The 22,683-nt window shown below is 39.8% G+C and overlaps 1 protein-coding gene across 7 annotated transcripts in view; it reads left to right on the top strand.

Annotated features, from left to right (window-relative positions):
• Positions 1 to 14,362, top strand: part of RNF14 (ring finger protein 14) — a 42,751-nt gene extending 28,389 nt beyond the window's left edge. For 3 of the 7 annotated variants that reach the window (XM_082623099.1, XM_082623097.1, XM_082623098.1), the window contains exons 3-8: positions 635 to 786; positions 4,018 to 4,545; positions 5,186 to 5,414; positions 9,797 to 9,969; positions 10,939 to 11,069; positions 13,029 to 14,362. In XM_082623099.1, the coding sequence (XP_082479225.1) occupies positions 635 to 786; positions 4,018 to 4,545; positions 5,186 to 5,414; positions 9,797 to 9,969; positions 10,939 to 11,069; positions 13,029 to 13,086 (1,271 nt within the window). In that variant the 3' untranslated portion in view covers positions 13,087 to 14,362. Of the gene's footprint in view, positions 1 to 634; positions 787 to 1,988; positions 2,079 to 4,017; positions 4,546 to 5,185; positions 5,415 to 9,796; positions 9,970 to 10,938; positions 11,070 to 13,028 lie in introns of those variants that run through there. The other 4 variants (XM_082623103.1, XM_082623102.1, XM_082623101.1 and 1 more) reach the window with 2 other exon arrangements.
• Positions 14,363 to 22,683: the final 8,321 nt, after the last annotated feature.

Genomic DNA, 22,683 nt, shown 5'->3' with positions numbered 1-22,683 from the left:
CTGTGACCTTCTGCTTCAGAAAAAAGTTGAAAACTGGTACTTTTGATACCAATGTACCAGATGTCATCTGTGAACACTTTCTCAAAATGTTTCTACTCTAAAGGCTTTGAGTAAACAAAGTAAGCCTGATAACTGAAAATGAAACTTTAATTGTGAGAGTGTTGTGTGTTGTATCTTGCCCTCAAGAGATCCTTGTGTTGGCACAAGTTCACCCAACTATGATTCATGGGTAGTTGGCACATGCTGGTCTAAGTAGGTCAGGGCTCTTTGATAGAAATAAACGTCCTGTTCTCTAGATTGTGTCTTTAATCATCTACTGGAAAACAACAACAAAAGAAAACATTGTGTATTACTTGTCATTAGTGTTAGGAATTATACTCAAAAGTGTATACAAGAATAAGTTGTGTATCTTCATTTTAAATTTCATGATGCTTAGTAGATTTTTTTAAGGGCTTACAAGATTTTTTTTTTTAAGGTGGCGGCTACGAAGTAACATTAGGGAATAGAAGGTGCTTTGGGGGAGGGTTTTTATCCCCTCAACTAAAGCATTACGTTTTTCTTGAGCACTGCTCAGCAGTAACGGACACTCAAGTGTTGACCAACTGATCCTTTCTAATCTTTGTTTTTGGTTCAGGCAATTCAAATGAGTGTCTCCAGAATAGTGGCTTTGAATACACCATTTGCTTTCTGCCTCCACTTGTGCTGAACTTTGAACTGCCACCAGATTATCCATCCTCCGCCCCACCTTCATTCACACTTAGTGGCAAATGGCTGTCACCAACTCAGGTTAGACCCGAAACTTAATTTCTCCTATCCATTTTTAGAAACTTAAAAATCATCTTTAATTGAACACTACCTTGATGATCTTGAATTTAGTGCATGAAGAACAAATGGGTTTGATTTTGTAATTTTTTTTCCCTTGCCTTCATGAATTGTAATGTTAATAAATTGAAAATGTTTGGTGTTTTAGAAAAGAATGGTGTAATTAGAACGATTAATCATGTTGAATTGCAGTAGGAGTAATTTTTAATCAAGTACATTGTTTCTCTCTTTGTCTGCTATTTTCCTATTTAATCTGTATTGTAATGGATACTATAAGGTCCTCCTCATTTTCCTTAGATGTTGGTATTGCTTTTTTATTTTTTTTAGTTTCTTATCCATTCCTTAAATGAAAGATTTAATTGTAGTTAGGAGGACCAAAATTGAGCTAATGGAGTTATAATAAATATTTCCTAAGAAAACATAAGAGTGCTTTTATTTTTTAAAGTCTGTATATTAATAACAGAGTTGTTGACTACTCTCACATAGGTGTGAATGCACACAAATAGAAATGTGTATGATTCCTGTAGATATCTCACTAAGGCTTGAGATCTTATATTATGATTTTCATTTCCTCTGGGTTGTATATCTTTTTCTAGTAACAACCTCAGCTCTTGATTGAGACATAAATATGACTTGAAGCTAATATAATGTATTCTGGGATAGATAATGGATCAGTAGCAGTTATTTTTCTAGAAGTCATGATGAAGATTGATAGGCTGATGTATTAAGACAAAAGCTGTCAGAGTTACTTGACCTCAAAGAACAGCTGTCAGTTTTTCCTTTTTGATCATGTAATTTTCATTCCCACCCCTGCTCATCACCAGTCTAATCTTTAGATGAGAGTGCTTTTGTAAAATTGAACTTACAGTTTAAAAATAAAATTAAACTTTAAAAAAGAATAATACATGTAGAATAAAAAGGAATTTTACCTTTTTTTTTTTTTTTTTTTTTTTTCCGGTACGCGGGCCTCTCACTGTTGTGGCCTCTCCCGTTGCGGAGCACAGGCTCCGGACGTGCAGGCTCAGCGGCCGTGGCTCATGGGCCCAGCGGCTCCGCGGCATGTGGGATCCTCCCGGACCGGGGCACGATCCCAGACCAGGGCACGATCCCAGACCAGGGCACGAACCCGTGTCCCCTGCATCGGCAGGCGGACTCTCAACCACTGCGCCACCAGGGAAGCCCTACCTTACATTTTAATATCTGTGTCAGAGGCAGCACATGCAAGACAGTGGATGATTTGCCCAAGAATATCAAAGGTGTTTGACATTTAGATCACTGAGAGTTGACTGAATTATCTAGATATTTATAGTCCCATTTCTCCAGAGAGCTCTTGATACTTTATGTCCATGCATGTTTGCACATACACAGTTTCAGATTCTAGCCAAATAACATCTACTTAATGCTGGCTTTTAGGGTGTGAGGAGAAGAGGGTTATTCATTATTTTATGTTACACAGCTAAAATTACAGTAGGATTCTCTATCAAATAAATTTTTGTCCATATAATTGGCATTTTAATTGTTCTATGTTCCTTCTTTCTTCAATTCTTGTTTGTTACTGGCCCCTGATTCCTTGGCATTATGAATTTCACCTGTTGATAGTGAAGTTGATTCATGGACCTGTCCCTCACTGAATTTGGTTGGTAGATAGAAGTGGGTTTAGTTTTCTAGTATTTTCCATTATTCCTCTTCCAATATATATACACAGTCTCTCTCATGCTCTTCTCTTTCTTACTCCCTTATTCCTCACATTTATGTACATCCCAGATGCCTCTTTTGAGAAGGGACTAGAGAAGAAAAGAGGATGGAGGAGAATGGCTTCTTCACTGGACTTGGTAGCTCAAACAATACTCACGAACAGGGCTTCCCTTTTAGTATTTATTACATTTTTAAAGATTTCATCAGGTTTCTGGTTGATCATATAAGCATATTCATGCAAATGTATAAAAGCATTAGTTGTCCAATCTTGAAGTAGTCAGTAAGTGTTTAATTTTGTGCCTGTATAGGGTTTAGTGAATAGCGCTACGCAGCATAAGGAAGAGAGAATGTGGTCCTTTTTCACTTGGTATTCAAATTTACAAAATTTGTTTACATCTGGAAGGCTTATTTTTTGATGTTTACCTTAAAAAGAAAAGCTGCTTATGATTCCTGAGCTCTACTTAAAAATATTTTACATTTCTAATGGAAAATCTTCTTATATTTGCCTTTCAAATTGAACAGACCAGTTTTAAGGAGGAAAAGTCAAAATAGTTTAAACTTTGGTTGCTTAGGTTAGGAAATGTGAGCTTTGCCTATGGCAGCCAAACCATGTTAAGGGCTTATAATCATGTCTGGGTTCAATATCAGCCTGCCTTCCTCTATTAGCCAGGATCTGGTGTAAGCCCAGATTGCTTAGTTAAAATCAGCTTGTAAATCTGAATACCAAGGACTCTGAGGTTAGATTCTGTTAGTGATTCTTTCGCACGAGGTGGCTTCTTGATACGACTGAAAGAATTAATTTTAAGGTTTGGATGGTTTTGTTTGTTTGTTTGTTTGTTTTTGCGGTACGCGGGCCTCTCACTGTTGTGGCCTCTCCCGTTGCGGAGCATAGGCTCCGGACATGCAGGCCCAGCGGCCATGGCTCACGGGCCCAGCCGCTCTGCGGCATGTGGGATCCTCCCGGACCGGAGCACGAACCCGTATCCCCTGCATCGGCAGGCGGACTCTCAACCACTGCGCCACCAGGGAAGCCCTGGATAGTATTTTTAAACTGTTCTTTTCCTAATCATTATTGTAGGGTACCTACAGGGCTAGGACTCCAAGTAATAGAAATAGTTCATTTTAGAACTAGATCTCTTCTCCTACATGAGGTAGCAATACTAACGTGAAGAAAAATAAAGAACAGAAAAAGTCCCCCATTGCAGTGGCTCGTATGTAAACCTAGTTCTGCATCTGGTAGAGCCTTGCTGTTTCTCTTGTCTTAATGATACTTCTTTTAGCTTCTGACCTTGTGTTCTGCTGTGGCTCGTGTTGCTGAATAGTTTAAGAAGTGCTTCGATAAGAACACTGATGCTGTTGTGCAGCACAGTTTATCACAGAAGTGAAAAATCATGTTAGGAAGTGGAAAAGCCTGACTTAAAAAGATTTCAAGGGAAATCAGGAGTTGACAGCATCGTCATCTTTCCAAACTTACCAGCATCCTCATGTGTTTTCCCCTAGCTGTCTGCTCTCTGCAAGCACTTAGACAACCTGTGGGAAGAACACCGCGGCAGCGTGGTCCTATTTGCCTGGATGCAGTTTCTTAAAGAAGAGACCTTAGCATACCTGAATATTGTCTCTCCTTTTGAACTCAAGATGGGTTCTCAGAAAAAAGTTCAGAGGAGGATGGCTCAAGCTTCTTCCAACACAGAGCTAGATTTTGGAGGAGCTGCTGGATCTGATGTAGACCAAGCGGAAGTTGTGGACGAGAGAGCCGTGCAGGATGTGGAATCGTTGTCCAGTCTGATCCAGGAAATCTTGGACTTCGATCAGGCTCAACAGATAAAATGCTTTAATAGTAAATTGTTCCTGTGCAATATCTGCTTCTGTGAGAAGCTGGGTAGTGAGTGCATGTACTTCTTGGAGTGCAGGCATGTGTACTGCAGAGCCTGTCTCAAGGACTACTTTGAAATCCAGATCAGAGATGGCCAAGTTCAGTGCCTCAACTGCCCAGAACCCAAGTGCCCTTCAGTGGCCACTCCTGGTCAGGTAACTCTTTGACTCTGCTGACAGCTGCCCCCTAATTCTCTCTCACAAAGGGAGACATTTTCTCAGGAACTTCTTGATAGGGCTCATCAGGGCAGTCTGAGGCCTGGGAGCCAGCCCACAAGTTGTTTCATTGTATCCATCAAGAATGCCATGATCTTAGTTTAAGCAAATGTAAATGCTTCCTTTGCTGGCTTTGGAATGGGTGGTCCTCCGCAGGGATGAGTAGTTTAAAAAGTAAAGTAATTCTGGTGATTTACTCTGTATATCTGCTAGGTGGGGGAACTACTACCCTGTCTTTATGTGACGTTGGGATCTTGAGGGGTTATCTCTTAGAATAGTTAACCAAATGTTTTACAGACTTTAAAGACAGCCTGCTTGGTCTTCTTTTTTTTCAGTCAACTCCATTAAGGCATAAATGTACTCATTTAAAGTGTACCGTCTGCTTAGTTTGGCACATGTGTAGACCCATGTAACCACCATCTCAGTCAAGATGTAGACCTCCCATACTTGGTTTGATTTTGAAGGGAGATAGAGTTTTAGTTTATGTGCCTCTGGTTTACACTAGCTTCCTAAGGATCTCCTCAGGATCAGAACTGGTTGGGAAATCATCAAACCTATGATGTTTTATATTTCCCTCCAGGTCAAAGAGCTAGTGGAAGCAGAGTTATTTGCCCGTTATGACCGGCTTCTCCTCCAGTCTACCTTGGACCTGATGGCAGATGTGGTGTACTGCCCCCGCCCATCCTGCCAGCTGCCTGTGATGCAGGAGCCTGGGTGCACAATGGGCATCTGTTCCAGCTGCAATTTTGCCTTCTGTACTTTATGCAGATTGACCTACCATGGGGTTTCTCCATGTAAGGTGACTGCAGGTAGGTTGTAACTGTGTGAACTCAGTCTCCCAGCGCTCCACCCGCCCTGCCCCACCCCCCCAAATAAAAAGGGACATCACTTAAATTCTTCAGTTTGGAAGAATTGTGTTCTTCTGTGTTTGTTCAACACATACTTTTGAGTCAGTTACTGTCTTAGGTTCTGGGGATATAGCAGTGACCAAATTCCCTCATGGAACTTACATTCTAATGGGGGAGATAGGCAAACAAATAAGAATATTCGATGGTGGTAAATGCTGAAGAGGGAAAAAATAAAGCAGGGACAGGCTATGAAGTGTTCTGAAGGGGAAGGGGCTTTGGATTTTATTTAGAAAAACCAGGGGAGGCCTCGCTGGCAAAGTGGTTTGAATAAAGACTTGAAGGAAGTAAGGAAACAAGCCACGCAGATATCGGGGGGAGCATTCCAGGGAAGGAATGACAGAGTAATTTCTGTCTATGAATATGGAATAATGTAGATCCTGGTCGGCAAATGCAGAGCGTCTAAGCTATCACTCTTGTTTCCACGGTACACGTTTGATCAGTCATCAAGTGCTTTCTCAGTGAGCCCAGGGAGGCCTCAGAATCTTCCTCAACACAGTGCTTCAGAAGGCCACCCTCTATTGAGGTAGTCGCAGGAGGTAAAACCTGTTAGCCATTTCTGATCTAGATTAAGGTTTGAGGAATCAGGCCCTGGACATCAATTTGACTAGACTTTGGTGACTTAGTCTTTCTCAAAAGGGCTGATGATAATAGCTACTTCATAAGGTTATTGTAAGTTTGAAATGACCTATTGTGGTGCTACTTAAAGTTGTTATAGTTGTTATACTGGTCTGTGACAAGGTAAATACAGAAACTGAGAGTCAGTGTTTGAAACTTTAATAACGATTTTGCTATCGCTATTCACTGACTAAATTTTATGGCAGTCAAGTCTAATAAAAATTTAGGCTTATATTTTTTGTCTTTTTACCCTCATTTTTCTAATAATTCATTTGATTATATTTTGCAAAAGTACTGGTCCTTGACAGAGTGAGGGAAAAAAACTGGTACTTAACCATAGTTTGAGAATGGGCTAATGTATGTAAAATGCAAAATGGTAACTATTTTTTTTTAGTTTGTGTATTTATTTATTTATTTACATTATTGAAATATAGTTGATTTAAAATGTATTAATTTCTGCTGTACAGCAAAGTGATTAAGTTATACATATGTATACATTCTTTTTTATATTCTTTTCCAGTATGGTTTATCACAGGATATTGAATATAGTTCCCTGTGCTATACAGTAGGACCTTGTCGTTTATCCATTCTGTATAAATATAATAGTTTGCATCTGCTAACCCCAGCCTCCCAATCCATCCCTCCCCCAGGCCCCCTCCCGCTTGGCAACCACAAGTCTGTTTTGTATGTCTGTGAGTCTGTTTTTGTTTTGTAGATAGGTTCATTTGTGTCATATTTTAGATTCCACGTATAAGTGATATTATATGGTATTTGTCTTTATGACTTAGTTCACTTAGTATGATAATCTCTAAGTCCATCCATGATGCTGCAGATGGCCTTATTTCATTCTTTTTTATGGCTGAATAATGTTCTGTTGTATCTATATACGTACCACATCTTCTTTATCCATTCCTCTGGCGATGGACATTTTGGTTGTTTCCATGTCTTGGCTATTGTAAATAGTGCTGCTATGAACATAGGTATCTTTTTGAATTATAGTTTTGTCTGGATACATGCCCAGGAGTGGGATTGCTAGATCATATGGCTACTCTTATTTTTAGTTTTTTGAGGAATCTCCATACAGTTTTCCATAGTGGCTACACCAATTTACATTCCCACCAACAATGTAGGAAGGTTCCCTTTTCTCCACACCCCCTCCAGCATTTGTTATTTGTAGACTTGTTTGTTATTTTGTGGGGTTTTTTTGGCCTTGATGTGTGGCATGTGGGATCTTGGTTCCCTGGCCAGGGATTGATCCCGTGCCCCCTGCATTGGGAGTGTGGAGCCTTAACCACTGGACTGCCAGGGAAGTCCCCTGTAGACTCTTTTTTTTCTTTTAAAGTTTAGTTTTTATTTTTTTTCATTCATTTATTTATTTATTTATTTTTATAAATTTATTTATTATTTATTTTTGGCTGTGTTGGGTCTTTGTTGCTGCACGTGGGCTTCTCTAGTTGTGGCGAGCGGGGGCTACTCTTCGTCGCAGTACACGGGCTTCTCATTGCGGTGGCTTCTCTTGTTGCAGAGCAGGGGCTCTAGGGCGCGCGGGCTTCAGTAGTTGTGGCTCACGGACTCTAGAGCGAAGGCTCAGTAGTTGTGGCACATGAGCTTAGTTGCTCTGCGTCATGTGGGATCTTCCCAGACCAGGGCTCGAACCTGTGTCCCCTGCATTGGCAGGCGGATTCTTAACCACTGTGCCACCAGGGAAGTCCTCCCCTGTAGACTTTTTAGTGATGGCCATTCTGGCTGGTGTGAGGTGGTACCTCATCATAGTTTTGATTTGCATTTCTCTAATAGTTAGCAGTGATGAGCCTCTTTTTATATGTCTTTTGGATATCTGGATGTCTTCTTTGGAGAAATGTCTATTTAGTTGTTTTGCCCATTTTTCTATTGAGTTGTTTGTTTGTTTTTTGTTGAGTTGTATGAACTGTTTGTATACTTTGGAAATTTAGACCTTGTCGGTTACATATTTGCAAATGTTTTCTCCCAGCCTGTAGGTTGTCTTTTCATTTTGTTTACGGTTTTCTTTGCTGTACAGAAGCTTGTAAGTTAGATTAGGTCACATTTGTTTATTTTTGCTTTTATTTCTATTGCCTTGGTCAGGAAATGTTTTGCCTATGTTCTCTTCTAGAGGTTTTATGGTGTTATGTCTTATATCTAAGTCTTAAACCACAAAATGGTAACTAGTAATGCCAGTGTTACTATAGTTATTAATTGTTAGCAGAGTGTCATTATCTCTAAGAAAGGACCCTGAGAGGAGAATGAGTAAATACAGTACTTCCAGTTGCCTATTGCAGAGTGTTGTAGTGGTTATAGGCAGATGGGATGGAGAACTTACCAGAATATAATGATAGCCTTTACTTTAGACTTCTGTATCCTTATCACTGAGAGGCTGAAGTACACTTCAGGTGTTTCACAGTGTTTGGGGAAGAAATCAAAGATAGGCTTGGGGGCTTCAGCAAAATTAGGAATCTCTTTCTCAGTCTCTATATCTATATATTCGATATTACCATACAAAATATATGATATACTAACAATTTTATTATTTTGAGAACATTAGAGCAGTAACCTTTGTCCGTAAGATGTCTAGGAACACAAAAACGCTTTGAATTAGTAGAGGAGATAAAAGTGACAGGATAAAAAAATACATGTCTGCTACATCTAAGTAGAAGTGATGGAGTCATGGGAATGAACAACACAGAGAAAGGATTCACAGGTGAAGCAAAAGTGCAGATCGAATTCTGCCCCTGAAGATGTCCACTGCATTTAGAGGGAAGATGTCCACCTCTAAATAATGTGAGGAAAGTAAATTAATAAAATAGCTAGAACACTGTTGAGAGAGGTCTTTAATTAATTGTGTTGAAAGATTAAGGTAATAGAATTGTGAGCAAAAGCCTTGTCTACAACTAAAGCCTTTGGGAATGGCTGCCCATTCCATTTGAGTTAAGTGATAAAGCAGTAGAAACCAGACTGAAGAGTATTAAGGGGAAAAGTTGACGGGAGGGACTTTTCATTTCCTGTGGGTGGTAAACTTTATTCACTGGCTTCTTTCTATATACAGAATTGAACAGCTGGTCTTTGCCCTTAGGTGCTTTTGTTTAATTTGGTCGACCTGTTGTTAATCAAATGGTGAATGATGCTGATTTAGTAGAAAATCAGCGCCTGTTTCAACCTTTGTGTCATTTAGATAAAGTCAGTCTTAAACTGTACTACTAGTTGTACTAGTTGCACAAAAATATCAACATTAATACGTTAAAATCAAAGGAAAAAGATAAGCTGTTACTCTGTCACCTTTAACAAGCCCAGCTTTTCTGCTTGGAGGATTGCTGTCTGTTCTTGGTCTTTCATGCGTGTGTAATTTTTACCTAGTTACAACCTAAATACGCTTTTTTCTGAATTCCATAATGAGTATTTTAACTGAGTTGTAGCCATCCTAATTATAAGTTTTAATAACTAAATATTACATCTTAAGTGGCCCCACACATAATTATTCCCTTGGACATTTAATTTGTTTGCCATTTCTATATGTAACTTTACTTTGGATTAATTCCTTATGATAAAATCCCAGGAATAGCATTATTGAGTAGTCAAAGGTTATGGCCAATTTTAATGGTTTTTAATCAGCATTACAAGTTGTATAAAAGTTAGTTTTCCATTTCACTTTCTAGAGAAATTAATGGACTTACGAAATGAGTACCTGCAAGCAGATGAGGCCAATAAAAGATTTTTGGAACAGAGGTATGGTAAGAGGGTGATTCAGAAGGCACTGGAAGAGATGGAAAGTAAGGAGTGGCTAGAAAAGAACTCAAAGAGCTGCCCATGTTGTGGGACTCCCATCGAGGTAAAGGTTTGGGGACAGACATGGAGGCAAACCTAACTGCAAGCATGTTACGATTTCCTCAAGAAGCCTTTTAATTTTGTGACTAATTAAGAAAACACATTTTGGTATTTATTAAACTTTCTTAACTTGGAAGATGTAAATTTACTACTAAATATTGTTATTGACCTAAAATGTATGTAGACTTCCCATTTCAAAGTGCTTTCATATGGTGACAGTTGTTCTCCCATTATATCCACCTCAAAATTGAGTGGGTTATAAAGAGGCCATACTCGAGCTACAGTCAACTCTTAACTCATCTACGTGACTAAAAAAGAATCAAGCCTGACTTCTCCTCCGAACTATATACCCTGGAATTTAATAGCTGTTTTACAAGTGCCTGCTTATGAAATGGAGACATCTGAGTCAAGATAGATAGATACATCTACTGCTTCTTGACAAAATCTTAATATGTTTCAAAATTGAAATACGTCTTTGCATTTGATTCTGTTGTTCCAGTCCATCATATCTGAGCTGACCCTTGTGGTGATGCCCCAGTTACTCCATTAAGGAAACTGGCCTTCTATTTAACCACTTCTGACATGCCTCAGCTCTTATAGAATGGGGGACTTGGTACCAAATGTTTACTTAGATTTATGTAAAAAGTTTAAATCCCACATATTAAATCCAAACATTTTAATATTAATCTAACTATACGTTTCACTTATACATGTTTGGTTTGTATTTACTGTTTATCAGAAGAGGTTTTGCTAAGTATCTAATTGTAGGAACACCTGCTAAGTATTTTCTGTATTTTACCTGTAATGCAAAAGAGTTAAGCATTCATAGTTATCATTGTGTGTTACCTGTATATCTCCACCCTGCATTAGAAAGGGGAGAAGACAAGGAGAATGTTGTACCAAATCATTTTGGCATTGTGCATTTCTCTTTTGCTTTTGTAGCCTTGATATTTTTCTCTGTCTTTCCCACCAGAAATTAGATGGATGTAACAAGATGACATGTACCGGCTGTATGCAATATTTCTGCTGGATTTGCATGGGTTCTCTCTCCAGAGCAAACCCTTATAGGCATTTCACTGATACTGCTTCCCCATGTTTTAACCGGTACGTACACACAGAGCTCCTAGTCTCAGCAGTTTTGGGTACTTGGTTTGCGGACCATAAGCCCAGAAAGTTTTACTTCAGTACTTTGCTTATTTAGAGAATTCTCATATATTTTCCCCCATGTATGAATTTTCTTGAAAATGAGTTTTATGATGAAAATATACTATCTGGGGATTTTCTTTTATTTATTATCCTCCTCAATTTTTTTAGTGAAAATTTTCAAACATACAGAAAGGATAGGACTATGATTAATAGGATACCTTCCACCAAAATGAACAATTGGTCATATTTTGCCATATTTGTTTTCTAAATTTATTGCTGAACTACTTGACCCTAAGTTGGAAATATGATGCTTCATGTCTATATGCTTTTTTTTTCTTTAATTTATTTATTTATTTATTTTTGGCTGCTTTGGGTCTTCGTTTCTGCGCACAGGCTTACTGTAGTTGCAGTGAGCGGGGACTACTCTTGGTTGCGGTGCGCGGGCTTCTCATTGCGGTGGCTTCTCTTGTTGCGGAGTACAGGCTCTAGGCGCATATGTTTCAGTAGTTGTGGCACGTGGGCTCAGTAGTTGTGGGTCACGGGCTCTAGAGCTCAGGCCCAGTAGATGTGGCACACAGGTTTAGTTGCTCCGCGGCATGTGGGATCTTCCTGGACCAAGGCTCAAACCCGTGTCCCCTGCATCGGCAGGTGGATTCTTAACCACTGTGCCACCAGGGAAGTCCCTCTATATGCTTTCACACGTCTTTCCTAAGATAAGAAAAGTCTTCTATATAACAACAGTACTGCAAAAAATTTAACAACAATGGCATACTATCATCTAATAAAATATTTAAGACTTATCAACTATCCCTAAAAATATCTCTTGAAGCTGTTTTATTATACCAGGATCTAATCAAGTTCAATCACTTTATTTGGTTCTGTCTCTTTAGTTTCTTAATGGAGAAAAGTTTTGCCCACCTTTCTTTTGTTTGTTTGTTTGTGTTGAGGGGAACATTGACTTTTTGAAGAGTCCAGGCTGTTGTCCTGTATAACTTCTTACCTTCTCGAGTTTTGTTTCTCCATGGTACCTTTGAGTTTGTTTCTCTATCCTCTCTATTTCCTGTAAAGTGGAAGTTAGCTCTAGACTGGAGTTTGACTAGATTTAGAGTAACATTTTTGATAAGAATACTTAATAAGGGGTGACGTACTTCATGTTGTACCACATCAGATCAATAATGTCAGGCTGTCTCACTGTTAGTATGATGCTCAGTTCTACCATTTGTTCCATTGTAAAGGTAAGGTTTCTCTTTTTGTTATTAGTAAGTGATCTGTGGGGTGATTCCTTGGCACAATGTGAATATCTAGTTCTCCACCAGCTCCAATTTCAGCATCAGCTGATAATCTTTGTTAATAGACATCTGTGGAGTACCTACAATCAATCATTGGTGTTATGAAACTGTAAGATAAGTTGAAGAAGCAGGCTCTTCCCATGAACCATTGGAAATATAGTGTTGAAAATTGCATAAATTTTAAGTAACATAAGGGGAGGAAAACAAATTGGCAACTGAAAAATATTCTATTGATGGAGAGTGCAAGAACAGTGAAGATGGAGAGGATGGAGTGATTAGCGTGTAATAAAGTTACAGTGTTTTGAAGGAGTTAGCTTCTAGACTACCTGAATTTTCCAGTCTTGGCTTATTCCACATATTGTACACATTTAGTATCAGTTTTGTGATACCCATCTCCCATTATTGTTTATTCTTGGTCCTAGAGAGTTGTCTGGATCCTTAAAAGGGCTGTTCCTATAAACTTTAAGGGACCCATATTTCAGCCCTCCCCAGTGGAATGATTAAAGGAGAGGAAAAGATATACAAAGATGTTATCAGAAGAGTACAGAAAGTATATTTGAGAAAAGGAAAGAAATTATATTCAGTTTCTATCGGGTATATTAAAATGTACCTTATTTTATGCTTCCAGGTTGTTCCATGCTGTGGATGTTAATGGAGATATTTGGGAAGATGAGGTTGAAGACTAGTTAACTGCTGCTGCTCAAGATATGGAAGTGGAATGGTTTGCCCTAATCTTTTGTCAAGTATACAGAGTAACTTTGCAGGATATTTAGGGTACCATTGATTCCCTCTTCCTATGTAGAAGATATGGAAGAACAAGTTTGATATTTTCATGTGGTACTACTGATTAAGGCATATTCAGACATTTTTCATTGCAACATGATTGAGGAAATATTAAGCCAAAGGTTCTGAAAATGAAAACTAGAAAATATTAGTATTACAATGTGCCCAAAGCTTTGAGTAGTTAAAAATTAAATATTTATTTTCTTCTCCAAGCTTTAGGTAAGGAGAGAGGGGTCAAGAGTTAAACTTATAGTCCTTTTTATCTCTGAGAAACATCCCTCTAAGACATTCTGTGGGAGCTCCCTCAGTAGTACTGCTTACAACTGGGGTGGGTAGAAGCCTTATTAAAATTGTACCGAGAGCCTGATGTTATTTACTCAATGTTACATTCTTTCCAACCTGAATTTCTGCTAAATTAATCTTCTTTGGAGGAAGCCCTTTACTCTATAACTGATTGGATGGCCCAGTGTCATTTTGATCTGATTTTCAGAATAGAAATTTATAGATAATTTCTAAAATATTTTTTGATACCACAAACACTGTGGGTCACCTGATATATTATTAGTGGTCTATAGTCCACTGGTTTGAGCCAAGTCTAGAATTTATTGATACTGGCTCAGAAGAATTTCAGCCCTATTCAACTTTCCAGTTTCTTCTAGGCAGTAGAGCCTAGATTCAGAACGACTTGTCTTCTGTTCTGCATTCTTTCTGTTGACTCTTGCCCTGCTTTTCATTGGTAAGGACAATTTTAATATTAGCTCCAGCAGCTCATATTTCTATTTCCTCTGCTGGGATAGGAGAAAGCCTAATATGTTCCCAAGCCGAACAAGCTGAACTTTTTTTTTTTTTTGCGATACGCGGGCCTCTCACTGTTGTGGCCTGTCCCATTGCGGAGCACAGGCTCCGGACGTGCAGGCTTAGCGGCCATGGCTCATGGGCCCAGCCGCTCCCCAGCATGTGGGATCTTCCCAGACCGGGGCACGAACCCGTGTCCCCTGCATCGGCAGGCGGACTCTCAACCATTGCACCACCAGGGAAGCCCGCAAGCTGACCTTTAATTATCTGCGCTTTGAACACTGTACCACCATAGTTCCAGTCCTAACTTTCTGAATTCTTTTTAAAGGGCTTCTCTAATGAGCTATGGAAATTTGTCTTCCTATCCTTTTTTTTTTTTTTTTTTGCAACAGCGCTGTTTCAGGGGATAATTTTGGCTTGATATCTAGATCGTTGTTTCTGGGTTTTGCTGGCTTCTTGAAAAATTGTCTTTCCTTGTGGTTTGGTGAGTGGCTTGATTGCAAAATAAGACTTTTGGAAAAAAAGGACAGAGGAGTTCATCTGCATTTGTGAACATGTTCTTTTTTCATATCTTGTCATTGAAAATTGGGGAATCACTTTTAACCATTTTAAGTGTGTGTATCCAAAGAGCACGGACTGTTTCTGGATTGTCAATGAGGATGCTTAATCTTAAAAATAAAAATTATTTAAAAATTGTCTTATAATTAAAGCAGAGTTGCTGCTCTGTGTTCTGTCACCAAGGCAACTGATCACATTTAAAAACTATATGGTATATAACACATATTCTTAAAATGAGCAGAAGAAAGTCATAGTACAGCGCCTCCACTTGTGACTGAACTTAGATTTTAGGACCCATATTTTGTTTGAACTACATGGACTTCGATTCAGCACATTTAATATAAGAACGAAAGTTAACTTAAAGGATAAGTTGAAGATAAGAAATGGAAATTAAAACAACTAATTATACAGTACATACTTGAGAAGAGTGCTTCTTCTCAGTGACTGGATAGGAGTTCAGTTCATCTTTCACTACTAGCCACTCAGAAGCTCTTTAGTTCATGGGCTACTTGATGTTGCTAGAGATTATTTTATTTTAGGCTGTTGTACATTATGTTGATGATGTATTAGACGTAGGAAAGAAGCCTTAGTTTCGTGAAACAAATGGCATGGTTTTTCTCCATGATTTTAAAAAACACGTGGGCTTCCCTGGTGGCGCAGTGGTTAAGAATCCGCCTGCCAGTGCAGGGGACATGGGTTTGAGCCTTGGTCTGGGAAGATCCCACATGCCACGGAGCAACTAAGCCCATGAGCCACAACTACTGAGCCTGCGGCCTAGAGCCCGCGAACCACAACTACTGAGCCCGCGCATCACAACTACTGGAGCCCGTGCACCTAGAGCCCATGCTCTGCAACAAGAGAAGCCACCACAATGAGAAGCCCGCGCACCGCAACAAAGAGTAGCCCCCACTCGCCGCAACTAGAGAAAGACTGCGCACAGCAACGAAGACCCAACGCAGCCATAAATAAATAAATAAATAAATAACACAACAGGTCGTTAGTCTCAAAGATTTGTTTGTTCAACTGAGTGTTTCTTCCTTAGGTACAAAATCTTCACCCCTTAATTTTCACAAAGACAATAGGGCTTATTTTTGAGGCATGAGTTACAAGCTCATTTTAAGATGGTATAGTTTTGGACAGATGGTATAGTTATAGACAGAGTACTTCTGTCTCTGAGTAAAATGGAAGATTGAGGTAACCCCTCATATGACCTGTGAAATAAATAGGTTTGTGGAATGTTGGTATATCAAGAAACTATATGAGAGAACAAAGAGTTTTGTGTATCTAGCTTCATTTCATAAAGGCCTTTTTTTCCCCAGCATTTAAAATTATTGTTTTATTTTAAAATTAACTTATTTTTGCCAATCTGATAGGGCAAAATGGCACACAATTAAAAAATTTTTTGCACACATTAATTACTAATGAGTATAATTTTTGGAAATTTGAAATTTCATTCTATGAATTGCTGTTAATTTGATTTATTTTTAAGTTATTTATTTATTTATTTATTTTTGGCTGTGTTGGGTCTTCATTGCTGCGTGTGGGCTTTCTCTAGTTGTGGCGAGCGGGGGCTACTCTTCGTTGCATTGTGTGGGCTTCTCATTGCAGTGGCTTCTCTTGTTGCGGAGCACAGGCTCTAGGCGCGCGGGCTTCAGTAGTTGTGGCACATAGGCTCAGTAGTTGTGACTTGCGGGCTCGAGAGTGCAGGCTCAGTAGTTGTGGCACACAGGCTTAGCTGCTATGCGGCATGTGGGACCTTCCTGCACCAGGGCTTGAACCCGTGTCCCCTGCATTGGCAGTTGGATTCTTAACCACTGTGCCACCAGGGAAGTCCCTGAAATTCTTTTTTGATTGAGGTCTTTTGGTAGCTTTGAATCAGGTTTTTTTGAGAACACTGGCTGTCTCTGGAGTTTTAGGCTGTGTGCCTGTTATGGTCATTTTTCTGCTCAGCTTCATGAGGAAATCATTAAACACTGGACAAGTTGATCAGACTTGTGGGTCATCTGGACTCACGGAGGCTCTGCACTAGTGTGAGAGGATTAGCCTGCCACCTCAGCTAAATACTGAATCCAGCGAGTGAGCATCTAGTGGCTACATCCCTTCCTGTTGAGGAGATGGGTAAGGGAGAAAACACTTGGCAGCCGTACTCCCAGACCTATAGCATTGTCAGCAAAGTCATTTTTTAGTAGTAGAGGGTTCTCGTTTACATTAGAATTTTATTAATATACTTACTACTTTTTTGTTCAGAGAAAAAAAATTAGAGTTAATCAAATATGATAATCACAAAGCCATTCATGTGGTTGCCTGCTTTAGAAGGGAACTTTAAAATTTTTTTTTTTTTTTTTTTGCGGTACGCGGGCCTCTCACTGTTGTGGCCTCTCGCGCTGCGGAGCACAGGATCCGGACGTGCAGGCTCAGCGGCCATGGCTCACGGGCCCAGCCGCTCCGCGGCATGTGGGATCTTCCCGGACCGGGGCACGAACCTGCGTCCCCTCTATCGGCAGGCGGACTCTCAACCACTGCGCCACCAGGGAAGCCCCAACTTTAAAATTTTGACTGGAATTTTGGAGAGCCCACCAAGTATTAATTTTATCATAAGCATCACCAGCAGGTGGCAACAGTTCCCATGTTATAAATGCAATAACTGGTTATGACAGGAGTAGTACTTGGTTATAGAAGCAGGTTTATTTCTGGGATTTTAATTTTCCTCATTGTGTTTCATTATAGTCTGCTACACACCTTGGTAGCTAGAATAGCATCTAATGAGACAAGCAAGGCAGGAATAGCAGTATTACCAAAAACTGTAAGGCCACTTAAAACTATTTGAACCATAGTTGACATCCAATTGTGATGTGACATTAAAGTGTCACTCCTGATAGTAACACTTGCCTGCAACCACTGAAGTAAAGAAATTAAGTTATAGCTGAAGCGGCTAAGTAAGACAAGGGATTGTAACACTGTGATGCCCTCTGATACTGGTAAGAGTAGCCAAATAGTCTGTTCCCTGAACTTTGGCTCATTAAAAAAAACATCGGCCTGCAGACCAGGTTGAGAGTTTGTGATCAGAAAGCTGTTTATGGCAATATCAACTTTCAGCACCCGTAGTCTAGTCTTTGCACAATTATTCAGGTAGCCCAAAGATTTACCACTCCAAGGAGTCCCATATTTCTCAGAGCCAGGGGTTGCTTTGGAGAATATTGTGCACATTGAAAATTTAGTGAGATTCTGATGCCACAGTTGGTAAGTACAAAGTCAGCACAGTTATTTCTTTTCCTTGGCTCTTTTTTATTTTTTTCATTGAATCAACAAACTAAACTAATATTAATATAACCTAAATGCATATAAATTTAAAAAGTGATTGTGTATCTTATTTTCGATCCCGTTCCACTTCTTGTAACCTATTGTGTTTCCTAGTATTCATTCACTCATTTAACGAATATTTATTGAACACCTCACAATGGGCCTTACTATTTTTCTAGGTGCTGAGAATGTAACAGTGATTAAAGCAGGTATAAATCTCCCTGCCCTTGTGGAACTTAAATTCTCGTGGAAGGAGACAGACGCTAAGCAAATCATATGGTTTATCAGAAAATAAGCACCACAGAGAGAAGTCGGGAGAAGGAATAGGGTGTTAGGGGAAGCAGAGTGATGTTGGAATCTTAAAGAGTGGAGAGGAGTTCACCAACATAGCACTTGAACCAAGGCTTGGCAGTGTGGCAGTGAGCCTTGTGGACACCTGTGAGAAGAGAGTCGAGGCAGAGGGAACAGCAGGGGCAAAGGCCCTTGGGATAGGAGCATGTTAGAGGGCTCCAGGAATAGTGTGGTAGCCAGTAAGGACTTAAGCAGACTGAGGAAGGGAGAATTTTAAGAGGTGGGATGGGAGTGGGTGGTGCTACAGACCACACAGGGCCTTGGGTGAACTTTGGCTTCTACTCTGTGATGGGAGCCTTTGGAGGACTTTGAACAAAGTGTGATAGGGTCTGACTTACGTTTTAGGGGAGCAGGGTAAGCAGGGACAGAAACAGACCAATTAGGAGACTACTGCAGTGACTCAGGTGAGAAGTACAGATGGCTTGGACAAGTGTACCAGCACTTGGAGTTGACAAATGTTCAGATTCTGTACTTCCTTGAAGGTAAAACTAATAGGATTTGCTGATAGATTGGATATACAATGTGAGAAGGTGAGGCATCAGAGTCGATTTCTAGGTCTTTTTGAATAGTTGAGTTGGAGAAACCTATAGGTAGCAGAGGTTTGCCAGTGAAGATCAGGAGTTGAGTCATGGACAGATGAGTTTGAGATGTCTGATAGTTATTTCAGTGGAGATGTTTGGTAGGCAGTTGGATATTCTAGTCCAGGGTTCAAGGGAGATTCGGGCTGGAGATATAAATATGGGAGTCAATGTATAGATTGTATTTAAAGCCGTGAGACTGGATGAAATTACCAAGAGAGTGAGTTTTAAAAGAGAAGAGGTCCAAAGACTGAGTCTTGGGACACTGCAAATGCTAAGAGTTCAGGGTGATGAGGAGGAAGCAGCAAAGGAGACTGAGAGTGGCCAGTAAGGTTAAGAAAACCAGCACAGTGTGATGTCCTGGCAGCCATGTCAAATTTGAAGGAAGGAGTGGTCGGCTTTGTCAGGTACTGCAAATGGATCAAGTAATATGAGCTCTAAGCACTGACTTGGCAATCAATGTAGAAGTCATTGGTGGCCTTGACAAGTGCTGTTTCACTGGAGGGGCGGTGAAAATCTGGAGTGTGTTTGAGAAAGAATGGGGTATCTTCACAATAAAAAAAAGCTGAACAAACTGAAAATCAAATTTTCTTCGATCCATCAGAGAACTGAGGTCACAGGGCAAACTTCCACAAAAACTAGAAAGACAGGAAAATGCAGAAAATATAGATCAGCTCACCCAAAGTCGAAGTTGCTTGAGGCAATAATTAGGATTTAAATGAATTGCTAGGGGGCTGAGTGTGGATTCATTTGAGAGTTTAAAACTCGGGAGCAATTTGTAACAAGTATCAAATAAATTGTTACAACTTAAAACAAGAACAACAACTCCTGGGAGCTTTCCTTAGGCGGCCCCCACACTTCTGTGGGTTTTACCTCCAGGAGCTGGATCATGTTCCCACTCTGAAGATGGCAGAGGAATCCCTCCTTGTTGGGGGAACGGGCGGCCCGGGGAGGGGGGGTGGGTGGGAGGAGTAACCATTTGGAAATATACCCAGAGCTTTGCTTCCACAGCAGAAGCCTGCCCTCAAGGAAAATTACTTTGCTGGAATCTTCTGTGATCTAGGGGAAGGGCATTTGGATGGTTTGAGCCCTCTCTAGCCTTCCTTGCTCACGTTAAGTGGGGAGAAAAAAAGGCTAAGGAACTTCTGTAGGTCTCAGCCCAGAGATTCTAGCCCAGTAAAATAAAGCAGATTTAACCATAAGATTATAGAATGCTTCTCCCTAATGCTATACCATCTATAGGGCTCCAGTTTTATAACAATGTATTACAGCTCTTGGAAGAGTTGCAAGACACAGCCTCTATTTTAAGGAGTTTCTAGGGAAACCCAAAGACAACAGGGGAGACAAAAACAAAAGACACTGAAGAAAATTGAAGCATCTGACACCTACAGGAGACATTAAAACACAGCCTAACTGCTAGCCAGATAAACATAAAACCTCACATTAATGGCCTATTTATGTCAGTTCCTATTACCCAGTACCTCGTGTCCAACTTTCAATAAAAAATTACAAGGATGCTAAGAGGCGGAAAAAAATAATCTGAGGCGATAAAGCAAGCATCAGAACCAAACTCAGACATGGCAGAGATTTTCGAGTTATAATAATGGGAATTTAAAATAACCCAGATTAATATGCTAAGGTCTCAGAAAAAGTGGACAACATGCAAGAACAGATGAGTAAGCTAAAGAAACTCTAAGAATAGGAAGAAATGCTAGAAATAAAAACATTGTAACGAATGCTTTTGATGGGCTCATCAGTAGACTGAACACAGCTGAGAAAAGAATCTTGCACTTGAAGATATGTCAATATCTTGAAATGTCCCAAACTGAAATTTAAAGAGAAAAAGGAATGAAAGAAAAATAGGTACAGAATATCTAAGAACTGTGAGAATTGCAAAAGGTGTGTAACGTGCATAATGGGAATACCAGAATAAAGAGAACTGGGGGAGAGAGATTGGAGCCGGAGTATAGGTAATTCCAGAAATTTTGCTTATTGAAAAGGGTATCAGAGAATGAAGCTATTCTAGGAGGGGACAAACAGGGTAAAGAGTTTTGATTTTAAAGCTTGCTTTGTGTTCTGATGGGGTGATCCAGGAAAGAAGGAATTTGATGCTGTAGGTGCGAGAGAAGAGTCTTGCTGGAGCAATGCCCTCAAGGAGGCAAGAGAAGATGGGATCTAGTGCACAGAGGGACTGGCCAAGGAACAAGTGACAGGAAAAGGGCAAACAGTGAGGGCAGGGCTGGCAGGCGGGTGTATGTGATGGTGGGAACTTGTGGAACTTCTTTCCTGATTGCTTCTATTTTCAAGGTCATCAGCTCAGAGAAGAACTGGAGGAAAAGGGATTAGAGTCTTGAGACATTATGAATTAGGTCTCTCTAGGTAGACCGAATGGACTAGGGGAAAATAGTTGGTGTTAAGGGCACCCTTGAGATCCAAATTACTATGTTGTTTTATTTACCCATTATTTCATAACCCAGGATTCTATCACAATATGTCTTAATGGAAACTTATGCATGCTTCACTAGCATCTCATCACAGTAGGGATTTTAGTTCCCAGGAAGGAGGCATCAGAAACTATCCCAGAGAGGGCTAGAGAATCAGGATTGCTACTTTATATTGGAGGGTCAGGGAAGATCTCTCTGATAAATGACATTTGAGCAAAGACCTGAAGAAGTAAGGGAGTAAGCCACAGATAGGGGCGGGTAGATAGTGGGCTAGACTCTTGTATCCATCTGTTCTTTATAAACAGACGTATTTAATAGGAGAGGTGACACCCATTTATGTCAACATGCTGCTTGTTTTTACTAAATGTAATGAAAATTTAAGCACATTCCATCCACCCTTCCTGAAATACAACTCCATGTATACTTAATATTACCATTTCCTTTTTGAGTGTCACACTTGGGGTTTTACAGATAGATTCAACTTGTTCCACTTAGCTGTATTTATTTATTTTTTTAAAAATTTTGTTGGAGTATAGTTGATTTATTTACAATGTTGTGTTAGTTTCAGGTGTGTAGCGAAGTGATTCAGTTTTATCAATACATATACATGTATTTGTTCTTCTTCAGATTCTTTTCCCATATAGGTTATTATAGAAAATTGAGTAGAGTTCCCTGTGCTATGTAGTAGGTCCTTGTTAGTTATCTATTTTATATATAGTAGTGTGTGTATGTTAATCCCAAGCTCCTAACTTATCCCTCCCCCCAACATTTCTCCTTTGATAATAATGTTTGGTTTTGAAATCTGTGAGTCTGTTTCTGTTTTGTAAATAAGTTCATTTATATCATTTTTAAAAATTAGATTCCACATATGAGTGATATCCTGATATTTGTCTTTCTCTGTCTGACTTCACTTAGTATGATAATCTCTAGGTCCATCCATGTTGCTGCAAAATGGCATTATTTTGTTCTTTTTTACGGCTGAGTAATATTCCATTGTATATTTGTAACACATCTTCTTTATCCATTCCTGTCGATGGACATTTAGGTTGCTTCCATGTCTTGGCCATTGTAAATAGTGCTGCAATGAACACTGGGGAGCATGTATCTTTTCGAATTATGGTTTTCTCCAGATATTATGCCCAGGAGTGGGACTGCTGGATCATATGGTAGTTCTATTTTTAGTTTAAGGAACCTCCATACTGTTCTTTGTAGTGGTTGTACCAATTGACATTCCCACCAACAGTGTAGGAGGGTTCTCTTTTCTCCACACCATCTCCAGCATTTATTGTTTGTACCTTTTTTTAAAATGTTTTATTTATTTTTGGCTGCGTTGGGTCTTCATTGCTGCGCGTGGGCTTTCTCTAGTTGCGGTGAGCGGGGGCTACTCTTCGTGTGGTGCGCAGGCTTCTCATCGCAGCGGCTTCTCTTGTTGCAGAGCACGGGCTCTAGGGGCGCGGGCTTCAGTAGTTGTGGC

The sequence above is a fragment of the Mesoplodon mirus genome, assembly GCF_964341445.2.
Source record: "Mesoplodon mirus genome assembly, chromosome: 5".
NCBI lineage: Eukaryota > Metazoa > Chordata > Mammalia > Artiodactyla > Ziphiidae > Mesoplodon > Mesoplodon mirus.
Note: the sequence above shows the minus strand (reverse complement) of the source record. Positions and strands in the feature narration are given on the sequence as shown.